Source organism: Harmonia axyridis, chromosome 6 (assembly GCF_914767665.1).
Source record: "Harmonia axyridis chromosome 6, icHarAxyr1.1, whole genome shotgun sequence".
Taxonomy (NCBI): domain Eukaryota; kingdom Metazoa; phylum Arthropoda; class Insecta; order Coleoptera; family Coccinellidae; genus Harmonia; species Harmonia axyridis.
In genome coordinates, this window is record NC_059506.1 from 33,626,199 (window position 1) to 33,652,215 (window position 26,017).

A 26,017-nucleotide genomic window follows, 5' to 3' on the forward strand; every position below is an offset into this window, starting at 1 on the left:
GAGAACATTCTATAATTCATAGATTATTTTCTTTTTAATATTAAACCAGACCACTACCCTTGCATCATATATTTTCGGAAAATGCTTAAAGCGAGTATTGAATACCGTCAATTCACTGGTTAATAATGAAAAAATAAAAGAAATAACGTCTTCTATATATTTTCATTTATTAAAAAATATAAACTTAATTTATTACAAACTATTCAATTGAAAACCTCGAAATATATATTTAAAATATTAGTACAGAAGGATCATTTCAACACATATCTGGGTTTAATAAAAAATTTTCAAACTATTGTGAACAAATACAGGTCTCAAACTAATCATTAACCAATAAAAATTAGTTGAATTTCATATTCATATTTCACTTCACGATTACTTCAATTTTTCATTCAAATGACGACTATTCTATTTCGGTTAAATATACACTTGATTCTGGATAGCACATAATACAAGAAGTTTCAATCCTGGCATAAAACTTGCTATCTGTGCAAAATACGGTCCAGACACCAATTGCGTGTGAACATCAAGAGCAGATGTATATTCCCTTTGCTCGATCATCATCGTCAGGTGATGAAGCGAGCCTAATATATCAGGGGAAAGCTGAAATTAAATGCAACATGAAATATTCAACTGGTGATCAAATACGAATAAATTTACCTTGTCTTCACGAATCATGTCGTAAAGTATCTCTAATTTTCTTCCAATATCATCTATCTTCTTCTTCATTTGCTGAAATTCAAAATTAATATAACATCTGCAACTTGAGTCATAGAAAATTCTACAATTTCAAGGAAAATGTATTGAATTTTTGACAGTTGTTCATGCACACCAACCTACTAAACAAACATAAATACATATTTTTCAAGAATACAAATGCATACAAAAGACACATACCGGTTGATAACAGGCTGTAGCACAGCAGTCTCTCAATTTATCCAGAGATTTCTGTATGCGTAAATGCGCGTTTGGCAAGGGTGGTTTGATAACAGGATCAGGTGTCTCGTTTCTTCTGTTTTCTGACATATCGTTGGGAAGACTTGGGGTGACTGCGTTCCTATTGAATTCTGCATTGAAGGCCGGTGGTGGTCTTCCAAAGTCAGTGGGCGCAGGTTGGAACATTCTGGGAGGCTCCATAGCGTTGACATTGGGGGCATAGGGGGCATTGGTGACATTGTCCTGCCAGCCACCTTGAAGTGGTATTTGCTGACTCATAGGTTCATTGAATGGATGAGTTATAGGTTCCATTTTTTGTGGGGCCTCTTGTTTGACCTGAAACATCGAATTTTTTCATTTGCAGTTGAAAGCGATGCTTATCTAACTCTCCAATAGTAGTAATGTTACAATTTGAAGGGTTTTAATGGCAACATATGGGGACTTTCAGCAGAAAGCAGTTAAATTTCCTTCATAGGAATATTGTACCTTTTTATTGATTGATTCGATTAAGAAGATCACGAAAATGCTTGCAGTTGGGCGATAAGTCCACTATTTTATGAATTATAAGTATTAATATGAAATTTTCGAAAAAAAATTGATAATATTCTCAAGGCTGCCACCTCTCCTGGACACAATCTACACACTTGAAACTTCACTGTGTTTTAGATCAGAACTCGATCTCTGAAAAACTTTTCCATTTGAGCAGTTATGTCAAAAAATAATACAGTGTTGCTATTACAACCATTTTAAATTGTATCATTCCTATTGGAAAACCTATACCTAATTCAGGAAACAGGAAATTATTATTCCAGTTTCCTAAATTATCCAATTATTTTCATTCATAAAAAAATATATACTTCACTAACTCATTTCTACAATTATAGGCATATGCATTATCAAAAAGTAATTTTTATAGAGTTTTAAGAAGTGAAAATCTCCACAATACTGTTATACAAATATTGAAAACACTAAAACTAAATAAATATATTACCAAGATAATCTGGCTATGAAGTATTGGAACTAAATTATGAAACAGCACACAATAAACAGAAAACGCTGCAAATGATTATTATTTCCAAATAAATTATTCTATTCCATAAATACTCGATGAAATCATAACTAAAATGAATTTCAGATCGTTTGATTTCACTTTGAAATTTTTTTTGATACATCAATATCACGAAATTAGCTCTTATTTTAGTTCGCAAGTAAAAAGTGTCAGATCATTCAAATATGGAAATAATAAACATTCAAAGAAAAACACTCACAAGTTGAAATTATACTTTCGACAAACATTAGGAAGCAAACTCAAGTTCCACAACTATTTTAAGAATCTCCGCACTAAATCAATTGGTGGGAATTACAACTCACTACTTCACACAAAAAAAAAACTGAAGAAATACCTCATTTTTTTTACTCCACAACTTGGTACCCGAGTGTCTCGGAGACATGTCTTTGTTTATCTTACGGACAAGAAAATAAAAAATTAGATTTTATTATACTTTTGGAACAACCCAGAAAACTTAAGATGAGACCACATTTGAAGTTTTTCAACTTAAAGTCACATAATAGGTAACAGAACGATAAAAATAATCATTGATCATCCTAACCTATACCTTTTACTGAAGATATTGCAAATACAAACTGATTACTAACCTGATTTTTCAAACTTTTCATTAAAGTTGGGGGATCATTCCAACCAGGTGCCACAGATGCTGATCTATTATTTAGATCCAATGCTTCTTGAGCTATCGGTGTTTGACTGGGTGAAAAAGAAGATGGCGCATTGAAATTACTTCCATATCCGCTAGAAGGCGCTGGTACTAATGGTGTAGAGTTGAATCCTTGCGTTGCGATTGGTGACATGGGCAAAGAAGGAGTGTACATAGATGGACTATTGAAAGATTGTTGAGGATTGTTATAATTTCCCATTGGTTGATTTGGGAGACTTTGATTCCTTGACAAGGCACTGTTATATTGGTTCGAAGTTACAGACGGATCCAATATATATTTCCTTTGCGGTAGACCAGAAGCAGCACCTGAAAAATAAACATTTTAGAGATTGAATTCAAACACCTTGCACACGTCAAGAGGAAAATTCATTATTGAAGGATTGGTAGCTTTGTTCTACTGATAAACATGAAAAAACTTACCAGTTGCGTTAATATTATTATTCTTAATACTAGGTGGTTTTGTAGGAGGTGTAACTGTTTGTTGTAAAGGTTGTGGCACACTTGGAACTTGCCACGGTTGAGGGTTGAGAGCGTCATTGTTAAAACCTTGACTTGCATTGAACGGTGGAGTTTGCGTACCTGCATGGAAATTTTCTTTTAAATATAGATCTATAAAATTATTTCACAATTTAATACATAAAAACTTTAATATTAAATATTTTGTATTCAATTTTTAATTAAATTTTGAATATCATATGAAATCTTTAGGATCTCAACTGTCAATGATATTATTATAAAGGACATTCACTGATTATTTTATTACCTGCATAATTGGAAGTTGGAACTCCGAACTGATTTGGTTGGGATACAGCAAACTGGTTCGGAGCCGGAACCCCAAACTGGTTTGGTGTTGGTACTCCGAACTGATTTGGTGCCTTCGCTCCGAATTGATTTGGCGCAGTGGTACCAAACTGGTTAGGAACCACGTTGCCAAATTGATTGTTCGGTTGAGCAAACTGATTAGGGGAACCGTAAGTAGGGTAGTTGGAGAAGGATTGTCTTCCTATGCTGTGACGACTTTGTTGCCTAACTGGCTGCCCGTAAGCCGGTTTCTGTCCCAAATGAATCAACAACCTGTCTCTCAAAGAACTCAGTTTTTCGTTTTGAGACGAACCTAAGTATGTTAAGGCTTCTTTGGAACAACCTTGGGAAACCAAAATCAAAGCGTAGTTCGACAATAAATCGCTTAAAGGTCCTTGTATCTGCAAACAAAGTTGATAAAATTAATGGAAATGACATTTTTACACGCCTGTTGATAGTAAACAATATAGGGTGTGGTCCGTATATCGCCGAGAATTTCAAAGCGGTTACTAGTGGTTTTCAATGTTTCAGGTAACCTGCTTCGTATTTACGGACCGCTTGACACTTGTCAATGGTCATCTAAATTTTTCATTGACAGAATTTTGGAGGTTATAAATGGTTGATCTCTTTTAATTTGTAAATAACTAATAGTTCTTAATGACTATGAAGGGTATTTGTTTCATAATTAAAATAATGAAGTTTTTGAGTGTTAGATGTCATGGAAAATATTCATAAACAGTAATCTGAAAATTAAAATGGCAACTGCCAACCGGAGTGGGCGTGGTTACCGAACCTAACCAGAATAAAAGTACGGTGTCAGATAACTCACCAAAGTTTGAGAAAATAGTCACCGGTTTTTAGGGAATTTGACATAGACGGACCACCAACTTACTAACCATAGTCACCAAGGTGATATACGGACCATACCCATATTACATTAGACTATTTGATAAATTTTTCAAAAGCTCCCATATTATTCATTGATTTTTTTTTTTTTGTGAAGACCATTTTGATGTAAACAAACATGTTATTATTTAATAGTACTTCATTGTACAGATTACTTTGATATATACATTCCTACTTTAGCAATCTGTTTGAGGTTAGAATCCAATGTTGTTTTAAATGCCTTTAGTTTTCAATGATTTCCTATAGGGAAATGAATAATGTCGAAATGACTAGCAACACCATAAATTTCTACAATTCTTTCAAAGAAGCTTTTCAATTTATCAATTCCCTATACTTTCTCCAGAGATTGTATTTGAGATATAACATACCGAAACATGACGGCCTTGTCTTTCTATTGCTTTCTGTAATAGAACAATAAGTTCCACCAGCTCTCTGAGATCTTTTGTCGAACTATACACATTCTTGTTCCATGAACTGACCAATTTCTCGAGATTTCCCGAACTTATGTAACATAAATGCGCGTTGTTCAGTAACTCCTGTCGATCTTGGGATTCCGTTTCTAGTCTGAATCCCAGTTTTTCTGTTGAACAAAAATATTTTTCAACGTTTGGCCAGAACAACTAACGATTGTTTATTTACCGCATAGATGAGGCAGATCCTCGTCGGAAGCATGAGTTAAAGCAGCGGATAGTGCTTCTTTCCAGCTTGTTATATCACAATTATCGATAATAGATTTCCAGTTATCTGTAACTAACGCAGATATCAGGGAAGATATGTAACCTTCGCTTTGATCTAGATATTTCTGTTGTGTTCGTGCCAATAACTCTGAACCTCCTAAAATAGAAATAACGTTGTACAGTTGTGGCTGAAAAAACTGTTGAGGTTTATTTTGCTCACCTGTCATAGCTATTATTATGGCATCAGTGAATCGTTTTGCTTGTAGACACAATTCCACTGCTGCTTCTACATTTCCCAGTAATAGAGCTTGTGTTATCAAACCCTCTGTATCTAAATATTTGAAATTATCACATTTAGAATGTACAAATTCTAGTTTTTTTCTGCATAAAATTATCAAATAATATGTTAACTAGTTACTCTTTCTTTAATTGAATAGATTCGATCCTTACTGATGGAAATTCATAAATAAAATAAAAAAAATAATTTAATTCAGATTCAACCTGTTTAAAAAAGATTCGACATGTATATCATTCTTTACATCCATAACATAAAATGATAAGAAGTCAAACTTACCATTTCCTACATTGATTTTGAAAGGGGCGATAGGTTTCGCCTCATCTTGAATGTTATTTATAACATCAAAATCGTCGATCTAAAAACAATAAAATTATTGAATGAATTTTCTCGGGAAGTTTTATCTTACTCTGTTCATATTTGAAAAATCATCGCATAATTCTTTCTCTTTGTTCGTATTTTTGCCAACGATCTCATTCAATTGGTTATTTATATCTTCAATCCTATAACCTAACAAATTCAGTATCTCCGCTCTTGGATTTTCTTCGAATTGAGCTCTGATAAAGTGCCAGATGTATTTTTTATGTTGGTCCTCAGCTTTGTCAGCCCTTTCTTTACAATATTCTGCAATGAAAATTAAATGTTAGAGTAACTTCAACCAGAAGAAACCCCTAAAAAGTGCTTTTTCTGTATTTGAAGAGTATTACTGACCTACGAAATTTCCTAATTCCAATACTTCCTCCATTTCAGCAGAACCTTTAACTAATTCCTCTTCGGTGACTATTTGGCTAATACGGACTGTTCGTGATATCGGAGATAAATTCCCGTTTTGGTTGGACTGAACTTGCGCCGAGGGTTTTTCGTTTTCGAAGGAAATCAGTTTTCCACCAAACTAAAACAAAATAGCAAAATATATCACAACAGTTATGATCAAAACACAGGCTGTGATTTATCCCCTCCACTTTTGACAGGTTAGGTATTTGTACGATATATATATAGATATTTGCGCTTCAAACTATTGGTATTTCTTCTCTTCTGTTGATGTTATTTGATGTTTGATATGATTACAATTTTACTCACACCAAAACTTGCTCCAACAGGTCTTCTCATCCATTTGGGCGGTTTAGGCAAATCTACACTCTCCGGCGCTATATTCTGTGCTTGAAGAGGGGCTTTTGCATAGCCATCCATACCTGGGAAGCTATCAGCTATCTTATCGGAAGTTTGGAATTGCTGAGTTTTACCTATAATGAAAGTAAAGGGTTACCTAAAAGTTTAAGCGTTTGGCCTAGAGTTTCTAAAGGATTCACACTTAATTCTGCCTTACATTACGTTAGAATCTTGATAAAAAATTTAGCAGGAGTCTTCTCAGTCAATATTTAAGGCGCCCCCTCTATTGAATTACAGTGTTTCATCCCCTGAGCACTGAACAAATCTCTTCATCGAGGCTAATCAATGGTACCTGCCTTATACACCTCAACACCTCCGTAGCATCTTTTTTGGATGATTTGATGTTGAAAGGGTTTTCAATTGAGAAACTACTCACCTCCCAACAAAGAATAGATCGACACATGACCATCAAAGTTTGGACAAGCAATAATGGCAGGATTTTTGGGACACCAAACCACATCGAAGTTCCACTGGTTTGTTTTAGCAATTTCGGTTAAAACTTCACCGTTAGGTTGACTTGAACTAGGATTCCAACATAATATTCTGTTGTCTTTTCCGCAACTGATAAGAAGATCGGGGTCCTCAGTGCACCAAGCCACCGAAAGAACACCTCTTTCGTGATTCTCCAAAGTCTTCAGAGGAGATGTGGCAAATCTCAAATCCCATATTTGAACAACAGGGGAATGATCTTCCTCTAAAATCGGAAAAGAAAATTGCAAAATGATAACTTGTATTTCATCCTGATTTTAGAAGAAACAGGTTATATCATTAAATTTACGATAATATTCCCACCTGAAGCCAAGCAGAGTTGAGTGGCTACTTCTGGATGCCATGCTACAACTTTCCATCTTATTCTCGATACTGTATCTGTGAGTTTTATAATTGGTTCGTTTTTTCTTAGATCCCAGATTACACACTTGGATGCAAAAGTAGAAGCTAAAATATGTTGAACTTGTCTGTTCCATGATAAAGACAAAACATCTTCAAACGGCTGAGGTTTGCTTCCTGAAAATGCATATATTAACTCAAAAAACGTATTCAGTTCTTTGAAAAGGAGTTATAATTATTGAATAAATTTGTCAAACACGCTATATTTATATAAAATTTGGGAAATTGCAATTCCTTATTTTTATTTTAAGCATATGTTTTTGAATATTTTTATATTCACATAAGAGCTTACCAGGTGACATGGGTTTCTGTAAATTATTCATATCCCAAATGAATATTTCAGAATCGCTAGCCCCCGTTGTGAACAAATTATGCTGAAATGGATTAAAATCTAAAGAGTGTACAGGCCCATTATGTTTTTCTTGTTGCATTATCAATCCATTCTCGTTATTTAATAACTTGGAAGCATCAAAAATTTTGATGATGCCACTATCGCAACCTCCAATTATTGTACCTTGATTTGAGCTAGTGGCACCCCAAATCAATTTGTGAAATCTATGGTCACTAGGAATAGAGCATTTCTGTTCTAAGTCAAGACCTGGCTCTGCCAAGTTCAAAGAATATATTTCTAAGGCGGCGTTTGTATTAAAAGAGGCATCAAGTTGTTGCGCGGCAGTTCCTGCAGCTAAATAAATAGGGCTGCAGTTTTTTGGGCTCCATGCCACATTGGCAGTTCTTTCCAAATCTTTCACTTTCATGGTGAAAAAGCCGAAATTTTTATTTAAACATGTAACTTCTGAAAAGTGAAAAATGAGTTACAAGATTAAAGGAGATGGGTAAAAATATCATGCAAACCTACAATGATATCCTTATTTGAATTGTAACTTGGAGTTTATTTCATTTGAAACCTTCCAACGTGGCTAATACTCGCCTTGTTACATATTTTGACAGCTCGCTATCCTCCTAACCAAAAATAAACATTGACAGTTCAATGGAAAACACTGCCACAGAAGCTTGTAGACAATAAAAAACAGCTGTTTATGACAATGGGATAAACACTGTAATTGAATGGTGTTGATTGTGTCACTAAAGAAACATTTAATTGTGAAATGGTTGAAGAAACGCTTACTTCATCAAACAAACCAAAGGTAGAGAAGAAAACACTTGAAATTTTTGATTGAAAATAAATAGTAATATTTTCTAAGAAAAAAAGATCGAGACAACAACAAATAGTAAAAAGCTGATTTAATTTTTTTCAGGTCAAAACCAACAGGCCAAAAGCTGTATACTCTTGGAGTGTTGCTGATGTTTTAAAATGGTTGGAAAGACATTGTGGTGAATACTACAATAATTATGCTGCTGATTTTGTGAAGCACGAAGTCACAGGTAGAACACTTTTGAGGATAAATGATAACTCGTTACTTAGACTGGGTATAACAGATGTCCAACACAGAGAAGCTATTTGGAGGCAAATTTTGAAATTGAGATTAAAAACTGACATAATGGAGATAAGGGACATACAAAAACGAAATACTAACAACATGTTTTATGATTATTCCATAGCGTAATTACTTTCTGAATGTTATATCACAAAAAATTTGCAGTTATTCTTATTATATAACCTTAATAACACTGTGATAACCATTTCAGTTTATGCCAAGGCAAAATTGTTCTATAATTTCATGAATTTCTAAAATATATTCCTAAGAGGAGTCTGCTTTCAACTCTCATTATACAATAATAAAATTACTTTGATAGTTTAATAATATTTTTATTGGATTAAAAATTTTTTATTATGCTGCTCTATTCCAGGGTTGTTCATCACCAGAACCCAATATCAAATAAACAATAACTTCTATTATGTACAGGACAATGGTCACATAAAATACAATCCTCCATGAAGAAATACTCGACTGAAACAAAAAGGTGCTTGTTCTAAAAAACAATCTACATCAAATAAAAAGACTTACATCTTCCTCGCACAGCCATCCAACAAATAAAGGGACCAGTATTCCTGGAATAGAAGCTATCGTATTGGTTATCGCCATCAGAGTTCCAGCAAAATTTGGCGATAAGTCAATGTGGTTTGATAGAAAACCACAGTACATGCCACCAATACCTGTTATTGATACTGTCATCAATATAACAGCTACGATGGGTTCCGTTATAAAGCAAAGGGCAGCGAAACAAAATCCAGGAACAATGCTTGCTATACCTGTCGCTATTTTCCTACCAACTGTCGTTGAAATGAGTTCTTTGCTTCTCAAAATATCGATACATTTTCCAAGGGTTAAGCTGGAGAAGAAAACTGATATAGGTTCTTGAAATTTATTTGATATTTACTGAATTACTAAAGTGTAACATGGTCTAATGAACCAAAAAAGCTTACAATAAGTATTGGTAGATGATGAAGTGAATTTTGTAAAAATAATACAGCTTACAAGTTACAACAATATAGGGTTACCAAATGAAGTTACCTGAAAATGAACATGCAAAAATAAGGTAAGGCACTGAGCAATGCATTCTCCTTGATCTTGAAATTTAGTACATTCTTCATGTAAGTTGGCAGTTCTGTCAGAACCATGTACCATCCCCAATTTGAACAGAGATGCGCAATAATGATTGCCCAGAAAGGAGCTGAACTGAATACAGCTTTCCATGGCACTTTCAAAGTCTGAAATTTGAGCAATATTGCAAATTTTCTGCTATTTGTTATTATTTCTTCTTTTATCGTAACATATCTCAATATTCATGTTGTATTCATAACTTAGAAGTTATACAGGCTAGAGCTTTGCAGTAAAAGTTATATTATTCAATATAACTGAATACTCATAATTTTATGTCAAGTTCCTGAGTAATAATTTTTTATTAGATTTGATTCTTAGGTTTTTTGCCTTTAAAACTTCATTAATCATGTTTCCAAGCTGGGAAACAAACAGAACAGGTTTGGTTATACATATTTTTTCATTTAAAAAATAAAAATATGATTTACAATTATCTTAATAGATCATTGATAGTGACCAATTGGAAAATTGAGCGGACAAATCAGAATTCTCCATATATGTGACGTAAGTGACATGGACGGTTTGCATTGGTTAGAGATAATACTATTTCAAACTGTAACCAATCAGATTTAACCTGGTACATTTGACCTTTTTAGTATCGCCTTTTTCTACTGTAAACAATTTTAAGGACGAATCTAAAGTATACACACTCCATGCTCTCCTCCACCTCCTTCCTCTTTGAATGCATTAACCATAAATTCCTTCTCTTCAGCGGACATAAATCTCTGTTTTTCAGGAAAATCTGCTCCCAAAATAGACCATACTATGAGCCACAAGGCACTTATTCCCCCTTCAATATAAAAAATAAATTGCCACCCCAGTCCATTAGCTATAGGCCCGCTTATCAAGGTGAAAATCTGTAAATGAGTCAATATGATAAAATCAAAATTATCGAATCTGTAGTTCTAAAAGATCACAATCCACAGAGTAAATAGAGCAGACAAATGTAAGGTCACAGAATACAGTTTACTTAGTTTTCATTTTTTGGTACATTTAGTATTCTGTGATTGAATTTTGTTTCGTAAAAAGATAATTACTCACAACAGTGCCTGCGGCAGTACCGCAATAAGCGATTGAACTCATTAGACTCCTCTCTTTGGGAGGCGACCACCGAGCTAAGAGTACGTGAGTCCCAGGAAAAGATATTCCACCAGCCAAGCCTACCATTACTCGCATTACGACAATAGCATAGGCAGATATTGAAGACAGCAAAGGGACTAGCAAAGTGAAAACTACGTTGACGCCAACTGCTACGAACATAGTCCATTTGGCACTGTAGACTTCAGCAACTCTTCCTCCTGGTATTTCTGATATCATGTAACCCCAGAAATAAGCGCTGAGTTGGATTCCTTGAATGAAATGACTCCATTCAAATGGGCCATCCTAAAACATTCAAGATAAGAGAACAGTTTTTTAAACTTCAATCGGCTGATCAACTCGGTGATCATGGTTTTATATCTATGGTGGATCTAAAAATGGACTAATAATGGAACACAGAATTGAATAGGTGTATTTTTCAGACTAGTCTTCGGTATATCGAAGAATATGAAGTTTTGGTACCTCATTCCATATTGCCTTACACTTCTCTCAGAAGTTCAGAACTTCTGTAGGTTTATTGCTGTGTCTTTTCGCCAACCTTGTTGAATTTTTTTGTATAACTGCGGAATCGTGGAGTTGTATTTCCAGGTTCAATACCAAGCAGAAGTTCTAATTATATAGCTAACGTCTATCTATTTTAAACAAACCATAGAAGACAATCCTAACTAACACAAGCTCTGATATTTTGGGAAGTCTCAATGAGGTCTATTACAGAGTATTACAAAAAATTAATATAAAACGAGGGATATGACACTCACTTCGCCGCTTTCTTCTTCAGTAACGTTTTTTCCATCTAGTATTGCTAAAGCAGTATGGTTCACCATAGCCACTACTGCTACATGGTAATTCACTTTGAGTCCATATACTATTGCAAGACCAAGGGAAAGCAAAATTGCCGTGCAATATCGAGCTGAATAGCATTCTAAATAGAAGTATTATTAGTCACTACTATAATTCAGATCATTTTAGACTTACTCATTTCAAAGCAGTTGTTAAATATAAATAAAAATCATTGGGATGATGAAAAAAAAATTAAAGATGGATTTAGTTACTGACGGTTCAACGGATTTTTGACAAGAAAATTGGCGACTATCGAATAGTATACATTTTCTGAGCAAAAAAGAACTTTCTAATAGAAGCCCTTAATTTCGTTTTGAAGAAAATACTTCATGAAAATTTTAGGGGATATTCTGGGATTCGACGGTAATAGTCGGAGATGGCACCGATGATGGGTAAAATATTATGAAAACGAAACTAAAATTTGATGTGCTTTTGCTCTCATATTTTTAAATACGTCACTTAAAATTCCAAGTGAAAATAGCCTCGCAGAAAAATTACCTGAATTTGGAAGATCAGACCATAGAATACTAAGAGAGTAATAAATGTCAGTTTTCTACATACTGTTGCTTATTCTGTGGTTTACTGGTTTATATTTGAATTTTGTTTTGAAGAAGGACGGTTGTTTGTGTTGTCATATTTATTATTTAATTATTACTGGTATTATTCGAGATTGAAAGACATGGATAAGAAAGTCAGAATAAAAAGTTCTGGGGAAGAACATCCCGCACAGAAATTGAATGATAAATCTTCGCTTGGCAGAAGATCATCGGTTCGTAATATATTCGATTAACCCGATTTTTCAATTTCATTGTGAAGCTAGGATTAAATGCCCATCTTATTGGAAAATCCTTTTAATTCTGCTTATAATATGTAATTTTATTTTCTTGGACTGAGGTAAAAATATCTAAAACTGTAATAACATATGTGACATATGACCAAGCAGTCAATGCCGATATTTCAATAAAAAAAAAACAATATTACATGTTCTATATGTATTATAACAGATTTTTCAATAAATGGTTAACTAGGTGGAAATACAAGTATCTCCCCAGTTTTGTTGAATCTAAAATCAATGTATATAGAGGAAAACTCTGAAGTATCATTTTCAGTATTTACACTGAGCAAATTGAAAAACCATAAGCACATTCAACTTTTAAATTTCAGATTCTTAAAACGCCTAGAGTGCAAAATGAAGCGAATAATATACATCTTTCTAGAAGAGTTAGCTTCAGCAGTAACTTTATTAAGTGAGTTAACAAATTGAAAATAGTATAATTGAACATGATTTTAATGTTTCGTTTATTGTAGAGCATTCACAACAGATGATGACAAAAATACCATTTGGGATTCAACGGTTGAAGAATCTATAAGTGCAACCGAATCTTCAAATTCACAACATTTGAAGGATCCTCGATTACATGATATTCAAAATACTATGGTTGACAACGATGTAGATAGTGAAAATGTATATATTAAAGTCCCTATCATAGGTTCTAAGAAATTAAATGTTATATCAAATGAGAAAGAGAATTTTCAAGTAGTAGGTAAGTGAAGAAATATTCAATTTAATTATTTTAGGAAACTCTTTAACTATTCTGATTTCATATGGATGTTTTTCTTCACAGATTTTGATTCAACCTTTATGCAGGATACATTGGATTCGATGGATTTAACGTGTTCAAACCCAACATTGAATTCAAGTTAGTGAATTAAGTATTGTTGATTTTTCCACTTGTTTCAAAATTTTATCTTTGAATTTCATAAACTTTTGGGTCAAGCTTCTTCAACTCGCAGATCACTATCTGTTAATGTACTGATATTCTTATATGCCGAATTGAATTGTACTTATTCCATTTTCAGATTCTTTTAAGCCAAATCTAGATAGCTCTACAACAATGGAATTTACTTGTACAAACCCTCCTCTCATTTCAAGTAAGTAAGCAATGAAGATTGAAACTGTTGTGTTTTCTACTTAATTTGAGGTAACATATTTGAATATCACAATTTACAGATATGTCTAAGTCAGATTTTCTAAATGCTTCGGAAACAATGGAATTCACATGTGCAAACCCACCTCTTGCCACAAGTGAGTAATGAATAATTTGAAAATTGACTTGTACCTTATTTACTATTTTATACCATTTTCAGACACTTGCAGGCCAAATATTGCAGATACTTCGGCAACAATGGAATTCACATGTTCGAACCCACCACTTGTCAAATGTGAGTAAGAAATGACTGAAAAATTGAACCTGTAGTTGCTATTTACTTGATCTGTGCGTTTTTCACTATTTAAGACTATTTTCAGACAATTCCAAGCCAAATATTATAGATACTTCGGCAACAATGGAATTTACATGTAGAAACCCACCTCTTATCTCAAGTGAGTAAGAAATAATTAGAAAATTGAACCTGTAGTTGGTTTTAACTTGAACTGTACCTTTTTTACTATTCTAGACTTCACTTTTTCAGACACCTGCAAGCCAAATATTGCAGATACTTCAGCAACAATGGAATTTACATGTAGAAACCCACCTCTTGTCTCAAGTAAGTAGGAAATAATTAGGAAATTGAACCTGTAGTTTGTTTTAATGTGATCTGTACCTTTTTTACCATTTTAGACTTCACTTTTTCAAACACTTCCCAGCCAAATATTGCAGATACTTCGGCAACAATGGAATTTACATGTGCGAACCCACCTCTTGTGTCAAGTGAGTGAAATAACTAAAAGATTGTACTTCTAGATGTATATTTACTTGACCTGTGATTTTATTACTGTATAATTACATACCATTTCACCATTTTCAGAAAATTCCAAGCCAAATATTATAGATACTTCGGCAACAATGGAATTTACATGTAGAAATCCACCTCTTATCTCAAGTGAGTAAGAAATAATTAGGAAATTGAACCTATATTTGGTTTAACGTGACCTGTACTTTTTACTATTCTAGACTTCCCTTTTTCAGACACCTGCAAGCCAAATATTGCAGATACTTCGGCAACAATGGAATTTACATGTGCGAACCCACCTCTTGTGTCAAGTGAGTGAAATAACTAAAAGATTGTACTTCTAGATGTATATTTACTTGACCTGTGATTTTATTACTGTATAATTACATACCATTTCACCATTTTCAGAAAATTCCAAGCCAAATATTATAGATACTTCGGCAACAATGGAATTTACATGTAGAAATCCACCTCTTATCTCAAGTGAGTAAGAAATAATTAGGAAATTGAACCTATATTTGGTTTAACGTGACCTGTACTTTTTTACTATTCTAGACTTCCCTTTTTCAGACACCTGCAAGCCAAATATTGCAGATACTTCGGCAACAATGGAATTTACATGTGCGAACCCACCTCTTGTGTCAAGTGAGTGAAATAACTAAAAGATTGTACTTCTAGATGTATATTTACTTGACCTGTGATTTCATTACTGTATAATTACATACCATTTCACCATTTTCAGAAAATTCCAAGTCAAATGTTATAGATACTTCGGCAACAATGGAATTTACATGTAGAAATCCACCTCTTATCTCAAGTGAGTAAGAAATAATTAGGAAATTGAACCTATATTTGGTTTAACGTGACCTGTACTTTTTTACTATTCTAGACTTCCCTTTTTCAGACACCTGCAAGCCAAATATTGCAGATACTTCGGCAACAATGGAATTTACATGTGCGAACCCACCTCTTGTGTCAAGTGAGTGAAATAACTAAAAGATTGTACTTCTAGATGTATATTTACTTGACCTGTGATTTCATTACTGTATAATTACATACCATTTCACCATTTTCAGAAAATTCCAAGTCAAATGTTATAGATACTTCGGCAACAATGGAATTTACATGTAGAAATCCACCTCTTATCTCAAGTGAGTGAGAAATAATTAGGAAATTGAACATATATTTGGCTTTAACGTGACCTGTACCTTCTTTACTATCTTAGACTTCACTTTTTCAGACACTTCCAAGCCAAATATTGCAGATACTTCGGCAACAATGGAATTTACATGTGCGAACCCACCTCTTGTGTCAAGTGAGTGAAATAACTGAAAGATTGTACTTCTAGATGTATATTTACTTGACCTGTGATTTCATTACTGTATAATTACATACCAATTCACCATTTTCAGAAAATTTCAAGCCAAATTTTATAGATACTTCGGCAACGATGGAATTTACATGTAGAAACCCACCTCTTGTCTCAAGTGAGTAGGAAATAATTAGGAAATTGAACCTTTAGTTTGTTTTAATGTGATCTGTAGCTTTTTTACTATTTTAGACTTCACTTTTTCAGACACTTCCAAGCCAAATATTGCAGATACTTCGGCAACAATGGAATTTACATGTGCGAACCCACCTCTTGTGTCAAGTGAGTGAAATAACTAAAAGATTGTGCTTCTAGATGTATATTTACTGGACCTGTGATTTTATTACTGTATAATTACATACCATTTCACCATTTTCAGAAAATTTCAAGCCAAATTTTATAGATACTTCGGCAACAATGGAATTTACATGTAGAAACCCACCTCTTATCTCAAGTGAGTAAGAAATAATTAGCAAATTGAACCTGTATTTGGTTTCAGCGTGACCAGTACTTTTCTTACTATTCTAGACTTCATTTTTTCAGACGCTTCCAAGCCAAATATTGCAGATACTTCGGCAACAATGGAATTTACATGTGCGAACCCACCTCTTGTGTCAAGTGAGTGAAATAACTAAAAGATTGTACTTCTAGATGTATTTTACTTGACCTGTGATTTTATTACTGTATAATTACATACCATTTCACTATTTTTAGACAATTCCAAGCCAAATATGGCAGATACTTCGGCAACAATGGAATTTACATGTAGAAACCCACCTCTTGTTTCAAGTGAGTGAAAAATAATCAGGAAATTGAAACTGTAGTTGGTTTTAACGTGACCTGTACTTTTTTTACTATTCTAGACTTCCCTTTTTCAGACACCTGCAAGCCAAATATTGCAGATACTTCGGCAACAATGGAATTTACATGTAGAAACCCACCTCTTGTTTCAAGTGAGTAAAAAATAATCAGGAAATTGAAACTGTAGTTGGTTTTAACGTGACCTGTACTTTTTTTACTATTCTAGACTTCCCTTTTTCAGACACCTGCAAGCCAAATATTGCAGATACTTCGGCAACAATGGAATTTACATGTAGAAACCCACCTCTTGTTTCAAGTGAGTAAAAAATAATCAGGAAATTGAAACTGTAGTTGGTTTTAACGTGACCTGTACTTTTTTTACTATTCTAGACTTCCCTTTTTCAGACACCTGCAAGCCAAATATTGCAGATACTTCGGCAACAATGGAATTTACATGTAGAAACCCACCTCTTGTTTCAAGTGAGTAAAAAATAATCAGGAAATTGAAACTGTAGTTGGTTTTAACGTGACCTGTACTTTTTTACTATTCTAGACTTCCCTTTTTCAGACACCTGCAAGCCAAATATTGCAGATACTTCGGCAACAATGGAATTTACATGTAGAAACCCACCTCTTGTTTCAAGTGAGTAAAAAATAATCAGGAAATTGAAACTGTAGTTGGTTTTAACGTGACCTGTACTTTTTTTACTATTCTAGACTTCCCTTTTTCAGACACCTGCAAGCCAAATATTGCAGATACTTCGGCAACAATGGAATTTACATGTAGAAACCCACCTCTTGTTTCAAGTGAGTAAAAAATAATCAGGAAATTGAAACTGTAGTTGGTTTTAACGTGACCTGTACTTTTTTTACTATTCTAGACTTCCCTTTTTCAGACACCTGCAAGCCAAATATTGCAGATACTTCGGCAACAATGGAATTTACATGTAGAAACCCACCTCTTGTTTCAAGTAAGTAAGAAATAATTAGGATATTGAACCTGTAGTTGGTTTTAACGTGACCTGTACTTTTTTTACTATTCAAGAGTTCACTTTTTCAGACACTTCCAAGCCAAATATTGCAGATACTTCGGCAACAATGGAATTTACATGTAGAAACCCACCTCTTGTTTCAAGTAAGTAAGAAATAATTAGGAAATTGAACCTGTAGTTGGTTTTTACTTGATCTGTGTCTTTTTACTATTTTGGATCATTTTCAGACACTCTCAGGCGAAATTTTCTTGACTCTTCTGAAACAATGGAATTTACTTGTGCTAATCCAACTCTGGCCTCAAGTGAGTAAAAAATAATTTGAAAATTGAACCTATGATTGCTTTTTCACTTGATCTGTGATTTGATTACTATTATTACATAATTTTCAGACACTTCTAAGCCAAATGTTGTAGATACTTCCGCAACAATGGAATTCACATGTGCTAACCCACCTCTTTTCTCAAGTGAGTAAAAAAAGACTTGAAAATTGAACCTTTTGGTGTTTTACTACTTGATTTGGGATTTTATCCTTTAATATTTTCAGATTATTCCAAGCCAAACGTTCTAGATACTAATGCAAGAAAGGAAATTACACATGGAAATCTCCTTTTCTCAAGTGAGTAAGATATAACTTGAAAATTGAACCTACATTCTATTGTGTCACTCCATTTACAGACACTTCTAAGCCAAATGTTCTAGATACTTCAGCTACAATGGAATTTACATGTAGAAACAGACCTCTAGTATCGAGTGAGTAAAAAATTATTTTGAAATTATGATATAAGTTGAAAATTGAGCCGGTAGGAGTTTTTTTATTTGACTTGTGGTTTTATTTGTGTTATTACTCAATTTTCAGATATTTCACAGTCAAATATTGTAGATACGTCGGCAACAATGGAATTTACATGTAAAAACCCTCCTCTTGTATCAAGTGAGTAAGAAATAACTTTAAAATTAGATCTTCCTGCTTGATTTGTGATTTTATTCATAAATTATTTCATTTCAGGTTCTTACAAGCCGGATCTTGTAAATTCTTCCACAATGATGGAATTTACACGTGCAAATCAACCTCTTCTATCAAGTAAGTAGAAATCAACACAAAATTTTTTGTTTTTCCGCTCAATTTGTGATTTCATTTTGGTTATTACACCATTTTCAGATATCTCCACCTCAAATGTTGTAGATACTTCGACAACTATGGACTTCACACATTCAAACCTTCATCTTGCAACAAGTGAGTTGGAAATATCCTGAAAATTGAAACCTATTTTTTTTCTTAATATTTCATTTTCAGGTACAACCAAGTCGAACGTTCTAGATACTTCGGCAACAATGGAATTTACATGTAGAAACCAACCTCTTGTATCAAGTGAGTAGGAAATAACTTTAAATTTCAATTTTTCTGATCGATTTGAAATTTCATTTGTGAATCTTTCCATTTCAGATGCTCACAAACGTAGTCTTGTAAATTCTTCCACAACAATGGAATTCACATGTGCAAACCAACCTCTTGTATCAAGTGAGTGTGAAGTAACTTCAAAATGAAATATTCGGTTTTTTTTTAATTAGTTTTTGATTTTATTTATACATTACTCTATTTTCAGATACTTCCAAGCAAAAGGTTTTGGATACTTCAGGAACAATGGAATTTACATTTTCAAACTCTCCTGCTGTCTCAAGTAAGTAAGGAATAACTTTAAAATTTAGTCGTTTATTATTTTCATTTTGTAATTTTTTTTCTACTTTATTTCCAGATATACCCAAGTCTAGCGTTTTAGATACTTCGGCAACAATGGATATTTCATGTACAAACCAACCTCTTGTCTCAAGTGAGTTAGATTCAATTTGAAGTTTTCAAATGTGATATTGTATTGAATAACTTAATTTCAGAATCGTCTAACTTCAAGTCCAAAATTCCGTCACTTAAGAAAAGTAAGTGTTTTTTAATGTATTTATTTCTTAATGGGAAATATTCTCATCTTATTCATTGGAAAATATTTTCAAATATGCTGTCTTTACAGGTACTGTAGAAGATAAGATCATTCCAACCGCATGGAAATCCTCAAGAATGGAGCTTTTCAATGAAGCCGATGAATCATATCCTTCTGAATTTCCTAGAAGGAATTATCTTGATAAAACTGTTTCTGAACTTTCAAGTTTCGATTTTTCCAAAGGGGTATCATTGATTCAAAGTATAAATCAATCAGCTATGTCAACATTTGCGAATATGTCAGTTGCAGTTGACAATGGACCACCAGTCGATTTGCCTTCTTTCAATTTAACAAATATAACAATTCCTAAAATAATCGAAGATTTTTCTACATCAAAAATACCGAATGTATCTTTGCCGAATGAGAATATACCAGAAATTGATCTGCCTTCCTTCAACCTAACAAATGTAACAATTCCTAAAATAGTTGTCGAAGATTGTTCTATATCAAAAACACCAACTAAGAATAAACTAGAAATGTCTCATATGGAGTGTTCGGAGTCCATACTGCAAATCCAAACAAATAAGATAGATTCGCTGTGTAGAAGCACTGGCGATTCATCGGTTATCAGTTTTTGTAATGTAGACGATACCCAGGAGCTACTCAAAGATGCTTCGAAACTCGGCCGTATGAAGATTTCCACATTAATTGATAACTCCGTAGAAAACACGTCAGGAACTCAGATGAATAAAACTTATCTTGTGGATAGAAAAAGTATGTATTCCGCCCCCAATGAAAATGAGGTACATAATTTGAATGAGTCGGAGAAGAATAGCAAAAAGAGAGAAACTAAATCTGATGTAATCGAGGAAAATAAGCAGGCGAACAGCGGTGATCATACCGAAGAACATACAGATATATTCACCAAATGTGGAAATGAATTTTATGAACCTAACTTCGTAAGTATTTTTTTTTATAAGTTCATTAGCAATCAGAATTTATATTTAGTTTGCAATTATAACTTTTTTTCTATCTTCTACAAAAGTAACCGATGTGGTATCCCCTTTTTTGTTATAGTTAATAGACAGAAGCACAATAGAATTGATAGAAAACTCAACTGATGAAACTATGGCAGATAATGATACTAAAGATCATCACAACTTGACCGAAGGAGAAAATATTATCGTAAAAACCAAGATTATTGAAAAAGGTGATTGTGTTCAATATTTTTTTTCTATTGAAGAATGATTTATAATTAAGAAAACAATGTTCTATAACAATATCATATATTTGAAATTTGATAGAATTACACTGAACTATAACCGTGAAAATATATTAGGTTATGTATATGAATAAATGTTTATTTTTTTTCTTCAGATGTGGGTATGATCCAAGATGTACAAGATGAGAAAACTTCAAAGAAAGACATTTCTCCCTCTGAGATCATGGCTATGATACAAAAAGACAAATTACATCTACAAAAAGAACTGAAGAAACTGCAATTTCCTGAACCACCAGAAAATGAAAGATATAACAAAGCTATGAATCGTATTCAGGAGCTGATAAAAGAATCAGACAAATTGGATGAGGTCATTTCAATTCAATATGGAATTTTCAAAAAACAACTGAAGGAAACAATTGAAACTTGTAAAATTAATCCTCTTTCACCTGAAGAAAATACCGAAGAAGACGAAGCTGTTGATAATGATGAATTGGAAGACATTCTGCCTACTAAAAGAGGAATCGTTCAAAAAATCGAAGAGATGTCTAAAATGTAAGTTTTTTCTTCAAGTAAACTGAACTACAGCAATGAAGATATAGGTTACAAAATTTTGATGTGTTCAATTATTAATTGCATTACGCATTTGTTAGGTGTGACAACAGTTGGAAATTTATTGAATTAGCAGATGGTGTTGCCAAATTCACAACCTTTTTCCAACAGTTAGAAGTTAACCTAGAATATACTCCTCACGATTATGAAGTTAGTAAGATCGAAACAAAATCTCTTTTAACAGGTGAGTAGAGATGATTCAAAAGTGAAGTTTTAAGGTTTAATGTGTTCATTCGATAACTTTTTATGAATTGATACTCAAAAATTGTATATAAATATTTGTGTGATTTTCAGAGAAAGCCAAACCAATAGCATACATTATGCAGAAAGAAATACTCAGGTTATTAACTCCCTTACACATAAATAAGGCCATAGGACATCATTATAACATTCTTTCACTGCTTGATTACATTCAGTTGATAATGGACAAAATCAGGAAATGCTATATCGATCTGAAGGAACTTCAAAAATATAATGACTTGAAGTTAACATATGATCATAAGTAGGTCCTACAAATATAAACCGTTAGTCATGAAATGTTCTAATTCAAACTATGAAATTGCTTGAATTGACATTCTGTAAATTAATTTAAATAATTTTTTAGGGCAAGCTTCGACATACTGAACGTTTATTTGGCTATCAAATGGGATTTCACCGTTGATTTATCTAATTTAGAAGGTGTAACAAAAGAATCAGTTACAGTCAGAGCTGCCATCGGTGAAGTTGATTCTAAACAAGTTTTGGATCTTGTTAGCAAATGTCCCAGAGGTTTGGAATTTCTTAAAAACTATGTAACGCAGATTGAAAATCATATAGAAGTGTTGATAAAACGCGATAAATTTAAATCAAAAAAATGTTGAAAGATTGAATTGTTAAAGTGTAAATGTTATTCTGTAAATTATATATGTCTATCAAATATATTTTTCTAACCCTAGTTGATATTTGATTATCATCTCCCAGGACTTTTCATTTTATTTATTTTTATTGTTGAAGGCATCGACTACTACGGTCATTAGCCTCTAACCTAATCATCACCAGACACGTACAACATCCATGACCTAGCCCGATTTCGAACCCGGTACCTTCGGCACCACAGTCTACTCTAAGATGCATCTTAGTCTACTCTTCAGTCCACTGTACTACCAAGGCAGTTAGAACTTTTCATGATATTCAATGACATTTTGTTATAATATTCAGCGAATGCAAATGCTTCCTTCTGAAAAAATTATTGAATGTGAATCTGTTGCAGAGAATGTGATATTGGATTTTATTTTTTAAGTAGTCAAGTCCAGTTTCCAAATCCAATAATAATCCTTGGAAATCATGTTCGAATCTCTTCTAAAAAGGAAATATAAAAATATGCTCACGCCTCACGCGCAGCGCAAACGTTATTTTTTCTTGAAGCCTTAGGACCAGGGGGGTGAAACTCGTAGTACTAAATTGGAAACAAATATTCTATGCGCCTACCTAACAGAGAATGAAAGAGATAGAAGATGTATGGTTATCTCTGTCGCTCATGACAAGAAGGATAATGTTCCAAAATCCAAATTGACATTCGACAGTTGCAGTTATAACCAAACATTTTCGGATAGTAGTATTGAAAAATATTCAACATTCGTTGAAAAAAAAAATTTTATCCGTTAAGACTGATATTAGATATCATGTTAATTTATTTTTTGTTTGAAAAACCAACATTTTTATTATTTATCTTTGTGAGTATTAAAAAAAAATCAATTTGTTCAATAAAAAAAATTTTTAAATCTTTTGATCTTATATTATGTTATTTGTTTTTAGTTTGAAAAACCAAACATAATTTGGTATTTAAAAAAACTCAACATTTCAATTCAATTTCAATTCCAAAATTATTATTTGTGATATATTTATTAGAGATTTGTTTTTTTACCGATGGTGTTTTTTAGTCAGTAAGAATCTGACACTACTGTTTGAGTGCGGACCCTTGCAGTGTCTCCTGTGAGGAAGGATCCTCTCAGGCAGCTGTACAAAGCTTTATTGTGTTTGTTTTGTGCAGTTGATGCAAGATTTTTCACCTATAAAAAAAAAAAACTTATTATTGATCATAAAATTGTTGAATGAATTCGTTGACATTCTAATATCTGTTTACAGGTCTGCACAACTTTTGGTCTAGTCTAAGGATTGAAATGAGTGCCTCAAATCTTCGATGGACGACTCCATTGGTTATGTACATCCTAAAATGGCTGTTTGATTACTATATCATCAATTTTTAACAGAATTATAAATGATTGAATGAATTTGACCGGTAAAGGTCAATAATTAATCATGGAAAACCCATTTATTAGTTGCCGACGTGAAGCCAACATACTTTAAAATCCCATATATCGCAGACCTCTCACAAAAAGCTCGTCATTTTTCAAAATACGAAGGGGTTGCAATTGCTTTGAAACCAGAGAACATCAAAATAGATAATTTTTTTACACTTTCATAGACTTAAGTTTATATTTAATATTGTATTCCTTCTTTCAGAGCCCTGAAGGTATAACGAAACTGGTCGGCAACTAATAAATGGGATTTCCATGATTAATTTTTGACCTTTACCTGCTAATTTCATTCAATCGTACAGTCATTATCAACCAACAATATTATAAATTATGTACTGTATTTCTGTTTGTTCCATGTAGTGTGTCCATTGAAATATTAGATAGAAGTCAAATAATATAGAGTGAAATCAATTTTTGTTTTTTTTACTAGTAGAATTAAAGGCCGCTTACATTTCAAACTTTCCTGCGGTAATTTCAAATTTTCCCGCCCTGAAGAAAGCCTATTTCTCACTTTGCCCGTTGGTGTCGCTAGTGCGGACCTAATCAAGATGGCGGCTATTTTGTTTCCACAGATTAGTAGGGAGATTCTTAGATTATTTACATGTAAATAATCTAAGGGGAGATTGCATTTCTTATTATTAGTATTCTGTGCTTAGGACATAGAATAGTAATTCTGTACTATATGCTTGAACCATAGAATTAATAAATTATTATTATTAGTTCAATGGCTTGAACACGTTAATTTTTCGGAATTTCTACAGATATATGTGTATCTTACAAATTTCATGCTTATGAAATAATCATCCTAATATAATTAATTATTATTAATAATCTAATAAGACCTTAAATTCGGTTTTATTGAGATGATCAGAATTCAGAGCATATTTCTGAGACATCTCTGTGGTTTGCTAATTTTCTATCATTGGTTAATATTTTTTAGGTTATTTCAATTTAAAAACGCGTTTTTACAGTGAGGTTCGATTCAATTCAACACTCTTAAGTATTTTTGTTTCTAATAAGCAAGTCAAAATGGCAAAACACGACGAAACTGCCGATGAAAGTATGGTCCAGGGTGACGAATTAACATATGAAGAAAAAGTTGCCAATTGTAGTATAATTGCTAAGCCGATGGCTTCAAAAAAATTAACAAAAAAATGTTACAAATTGGTGAAAAAAGCATCAAAACAGAAAACGTATCTAAGATGTGGATTGAAAGATGTTCAAACAAGGATACGAAAGGGCGAAACAGGTAAATAACTGAATTCTTAAGTGAAGGTAGTGGTCTCAGTTATATTAATAATTACATATAAATGTAGAATGGACGAGATCCACTGCACCCATCTAAACGCACTGTTCTGTCTAGTTCTATATCCTGAACAAACTTTTGCAATCTCATTTAATTTTTGTATTGTTTTTACAGGTATTGTCTTATTTGCTGGTGATGTTACCCCTATTGAAATAATGTGCCATCTACCAGCAATTTGCGAGGAGAAGAATATACCTTATGTCTATACCCCTAGCCGGAAAGATTTAGGAGGAAGTATTGGAGTGAAAAGAGGATGTCTTATGGTGTTGATTAGACCCCATCCAGAATATCAAGAAAGTTATGATGAACTCTATACAGAAATTAAAAATATACCTGTTGTAATATGAAATTCCATTAAGTAAGATTAGAATATAATGACAGTATGGCACCATTGCCATAATGTATGTTTATACAATCATACTTAAGCCACAAATAATTCTAATTATTTTGACTCTTTCTATCTTCAACGTGCTGTTTTCATCTTAACTTTTCATATCGTTTCTGGGAAGGCTTTTTTACCATCCTATACTACTTTAGGCACAGCATTGTTAATTGAGTGTATGGAGTCTTTATTACTAGACCAATTGCCTTAAATTCAAATACATATTATGTTAAATGAAAATTATTTGATATGGGTTAAAAATAAAAAATTATATTTGTTGTGATGTTTTTTGTTTGACCTTCATATGAAAGTGAAATAAAGATGGTGACAATTGAAGTATCAGATATTACGCATCATTCTTATTTAGATTTGCTGCAAATGACTTTTCTGATAACTATTTGAGAATTTCTCAAATAGTTGTTATCCATTTAACTTTTGGTATTCTTTATCCATTTCTTCCCAAGACA

The 26,017-nt window shown here is 33.0% G+C and overlaps 5 protein-coding genes and 2 long non-coding RNA genes across 57 annotated transcripts; 4 read left to right on the forward strand and 3 right to left on the reverse strand.

Moving 5' to 3' along the window:
- Positions 1-148: 148 nt before the first annotated feature.
- On the reverse strand, positions 149-8,406 carry LOC123682193 (protein transport protein Sec31A). Of its 2 annotated transcripts, XM_045620704.1 has the most exons (18): positions 8,266-8,406; positions 7,699-8,202; positions 7,311-7,523; positions 6,895-7,212; positions 6,429-6,592; positions 6,060-6,240; positions 5,758-5,972; positions 5,628-5,706; positions 5,274-5,384; positions 5,016-5,210; positions 4,745-4,956; positions 3,433-3,871; positions 3,090-3,248; positions 2,593-2,975; positions 2,340-2,399; positions 898-1,272; positions 661-732; positions 149-603 (listed from the first exon to the last, which is right to left on the reverse strand). In XM_045620704.1, the coding sequence occupies exons 2-18, from the start codon at positions 8,162-8,164 to the stop codon at positions 418-420; spliced, it is 3,828 nt and encodes a 1,275-aa protein (XP_045476660.1). In that variant the 5' UTR covers positions 8,165-8,202; positions 8,266-8,406; the 3' UTR covers positions 149-417. The 2 variants fall into 2 exon arrangements, with proteins under 2 accessions (XP_045476660.1, XP_045476661.1); XM_045620705.1 differs by lacking the exon at positions 2,340-2,399.
- Positions 8,391-9,169, forward strand: LOC123682195 (protein aveugle). The gene is made up of 2 exons (XM_045620707.1): positions 8,391-8,554; positions 8,666-9,169. The coding sequence occupies exons 1-2, from the start codon at positions 8,516-8,518 to the stop codon at positions 8,972-8,974; spliced, it is 348 nt and encodes a 115-aa protein (XP_045476663.1). The 5' UTR covers positions 8,391-8,515; the 3' UTR covers positions 8,975-9,169.
- On the reverse strand, positions 9,162-12,331 carry LOC123682194 (putative inorganic phosphate cotransporter). The gene is made up of 7 exons (XM_045620706.1): positions 12,044-12,331; positions 11,827-11,990; positions 11,012-11,353; positions 10,621-10,827; positions 9,884-10,080; positions 9,377-9,701; positions 9,162-9,319 (listed from the first exon to the last, which is right to left on the reverse strand). The coding sequence occupies exons 1-7, from the start codon at positions 12,045-12,047 to the stop codon at positions 9,200-9,202; spliced, it is 1,359 nt and encodes a 452-aa protein (XP_045476662.1). The 5' UTR covers positions 12,048-12,331; the 3' UTR covers positions 9,162-9,199.
- A 154-nt stretch (positions 12,332-12,485) lies between these two features.
- LOC123682189 lies at positions 12,486-22,499 on the forward strand. Of its 50 annotated transcripts, none has more exons than XM_045620650.1 (48): positions 12,486-12,677; positions 13,073-13,155; positions 13,217-13,452; positions 13,534-13,608; positions 13,769-13,840; positions 13,920-13,994; positions 14,057-14,131; positions 14,217-14,291; positions 14,381-14,455; positions 14,530-14,619; positions 14,717-14,791; positions 14,878-14,952; positions 15,050-15,124; positions 15,212-15,286; positions 15,384-15,458; positions 15,546-15,620; positions 15,718-15,792; positions 15,867-15,956; positions 16,054-16,128; positions 16,203-16,292; positions 16,390-16,464; positions 16,539-16,628; positions 16,725-16,799; positions 16,874-16,963; positions 17,038-17,127; positions 17,202-17,291; positions 17,365-17,454; positions 17,529-17,618; positions 17,693-17,782; positions 17,857-17,946; positions 18,031-18,105; positions 18,193-18,267; positions 18,348-18,419; positions 18,479-18,553; positions 18,660-18,734; positions 18,810-18,884; positions 18,963-19,037; positions 19,098-19,172; positions 19,248-19,322; positions 19,408-19,482; positions 19,558-19,632; positions 19,694-19,735; positions 19,825-20,693; positions 20,812-20,944; positions 21,112-21,508; positions 21,607-21,749; positions 21,860-22,067; positions 22,170-22,499. In XM_045620650.1, exons 1-48 carry the CDS (start codon positions 12,588-12,590, stop codon positions 22,423-22,425), a joined length of 5,466 nt encoding a protein of 1,821 aa, XP_045476606.1. In that variant the 5' UTR covers positions 12,486-12,587; the 3' UTR covers positions 22,426-22,499. The 50 variants fall into 50 exon arrangements, with proteins under 50 accessions (XP_045476606.1, XP_045476619.1, XP_045476611.1 ...); XM_045620663.1 differs by having other exon boundaries at positions 18,684-18,734; XM_045620655.1 differs by having other exon boundaries at positions 17,872-17,946.
- A 482-nt stretch (positions 22,500-22,981) lies between these two features.
- Positions 22,982-24,273, forward strand: LOC123682196. Its single transcript, XR_006747791.1, has 2 exons — positions 22,982-23,277; positions 23,690-24,273. It is a non-coding gene; the product is annotated as an uncharacterized LOC123682196 (long non-coding RNA).
- Positions 23,493-24,449, reverse strand: LOC123682198. Its single transcript, XR_006747792.1, has 2 exons — positions 24,313-24,449; positions 23,493-23,613 (listed from the first exon to the last, which is right to left on the reverse strand). It is a non-coding gene; the product is annotated as an uncharacterized LOC123682198 (long non-coding RNA).
- A 346-nt stretch (positions 24,450-24,795) lies between these two features.
- LOC123682199 (H/ACA ribonucleoprotein complex subunit 2-like protein) lies at positions 24,796-25,828 on the forward strand. The gene is made up of 2 exons (XM_045620708.1): positions 24,796-25,111; positions 25,283-25,828. Exons 1-2 carry the CDS (start codon positions 24,892-24,894, stop codon positions 25,513-25,515), a joined length of 453 nt encoding a protein of 150 aa, XP_045476664.1. The 5' UTR covers positions 24,796-24,891; the 3' UTR covers positions 25,516-25,828.
- Positions 25,829-26,017: the final 189 nt, after the last annotated feature.

Bases quoted from the DNA above. Each gene is read 5' to 3' on its own strand.
- LOC123682193 (XM_045620704.1), bottom strand. From the start codon at position 8,164: ATGAAAGTGAAAGATTTGGAAAGAACTGCCAATGTGGCATGGAGCCCA. The intron at 5,211-5,273 runs GTGAGCAAAATA...TTTCTATTTTAG, and splicing joins CATAATAATAGCTATGACAG to GAGGTTCAGAGTTATTGGCA. The intron at 4,957-5,015 runs GTAAATAAACAA...TTTGTTCAACAG, and splicing joins GGATCTGCCTCATCTATGCG to AAAAACTGGGATTCAGACTA.
- LOC123682195 (XM_045620707.1), top strand. From the start codon at position 8,516: ATGGTTGAAGAAACGCTTACTTCATCAAACAAACCAAAG. The intron at 8,555-8,665 runs GTAGAGAAGAAA...AATTTTTTTCAG, and splicing joins CTTCATCAAACAAACCAAAG to GTCAAAACCAACAGGCCAAA.
- LOC123682194 (XM_045620706.1), bottom strand. The intron at 10,828-11,011 runs GTGAGTAATTAT...ACTCATTTACAG, and splicing joins GTACTGCCGCAGGCACTGTT to ATTTTCACCTTGATAAGCGG. The intron at 9,320-9,376 runs GTAAGTCTTTTT...TTTTTGTTTCAG, and splicing joins GATGGCTGTGCGAGGAAGAT to TCGAGTATTTCTTCATGGAG.
- LOC123682189 (XM_045620650.1), top strand. From the start codon at position 12,588: ATGGATAAGAAAGTCAGAATAAAAAGTTCTGGGGAAGAACATCCCGCA. The intron at 13,995-14,056 runs GTGAGTAATGAA...TACCATTTTCAG, and splicing joins AAACCCACCTCTTGCCACAA to ACACTTGCAGGCCAAATATT. The intron at 17,128-17,201 runs GTGAGTAAAAAA...TTACTATTCTAG, and splicing joins AAACCCACCTCTTGTTTCAA to ACTTCCCTTTTTCAGACACC.
- LOC123682199 (XM_045620708.1), top strand. From the start codon at position 24,892: ATGGCAAAACACGACGAAACTGCCGATGAAAGTATGGTCCAGGGTGAC. The intron at 25,112-25,282 runs GTAAATAACTGA...TTGTTTTTACAG, and splicing joins GATACGAAAGGGCGAAACAG to GTATTGTCTTATTTGCTGGT.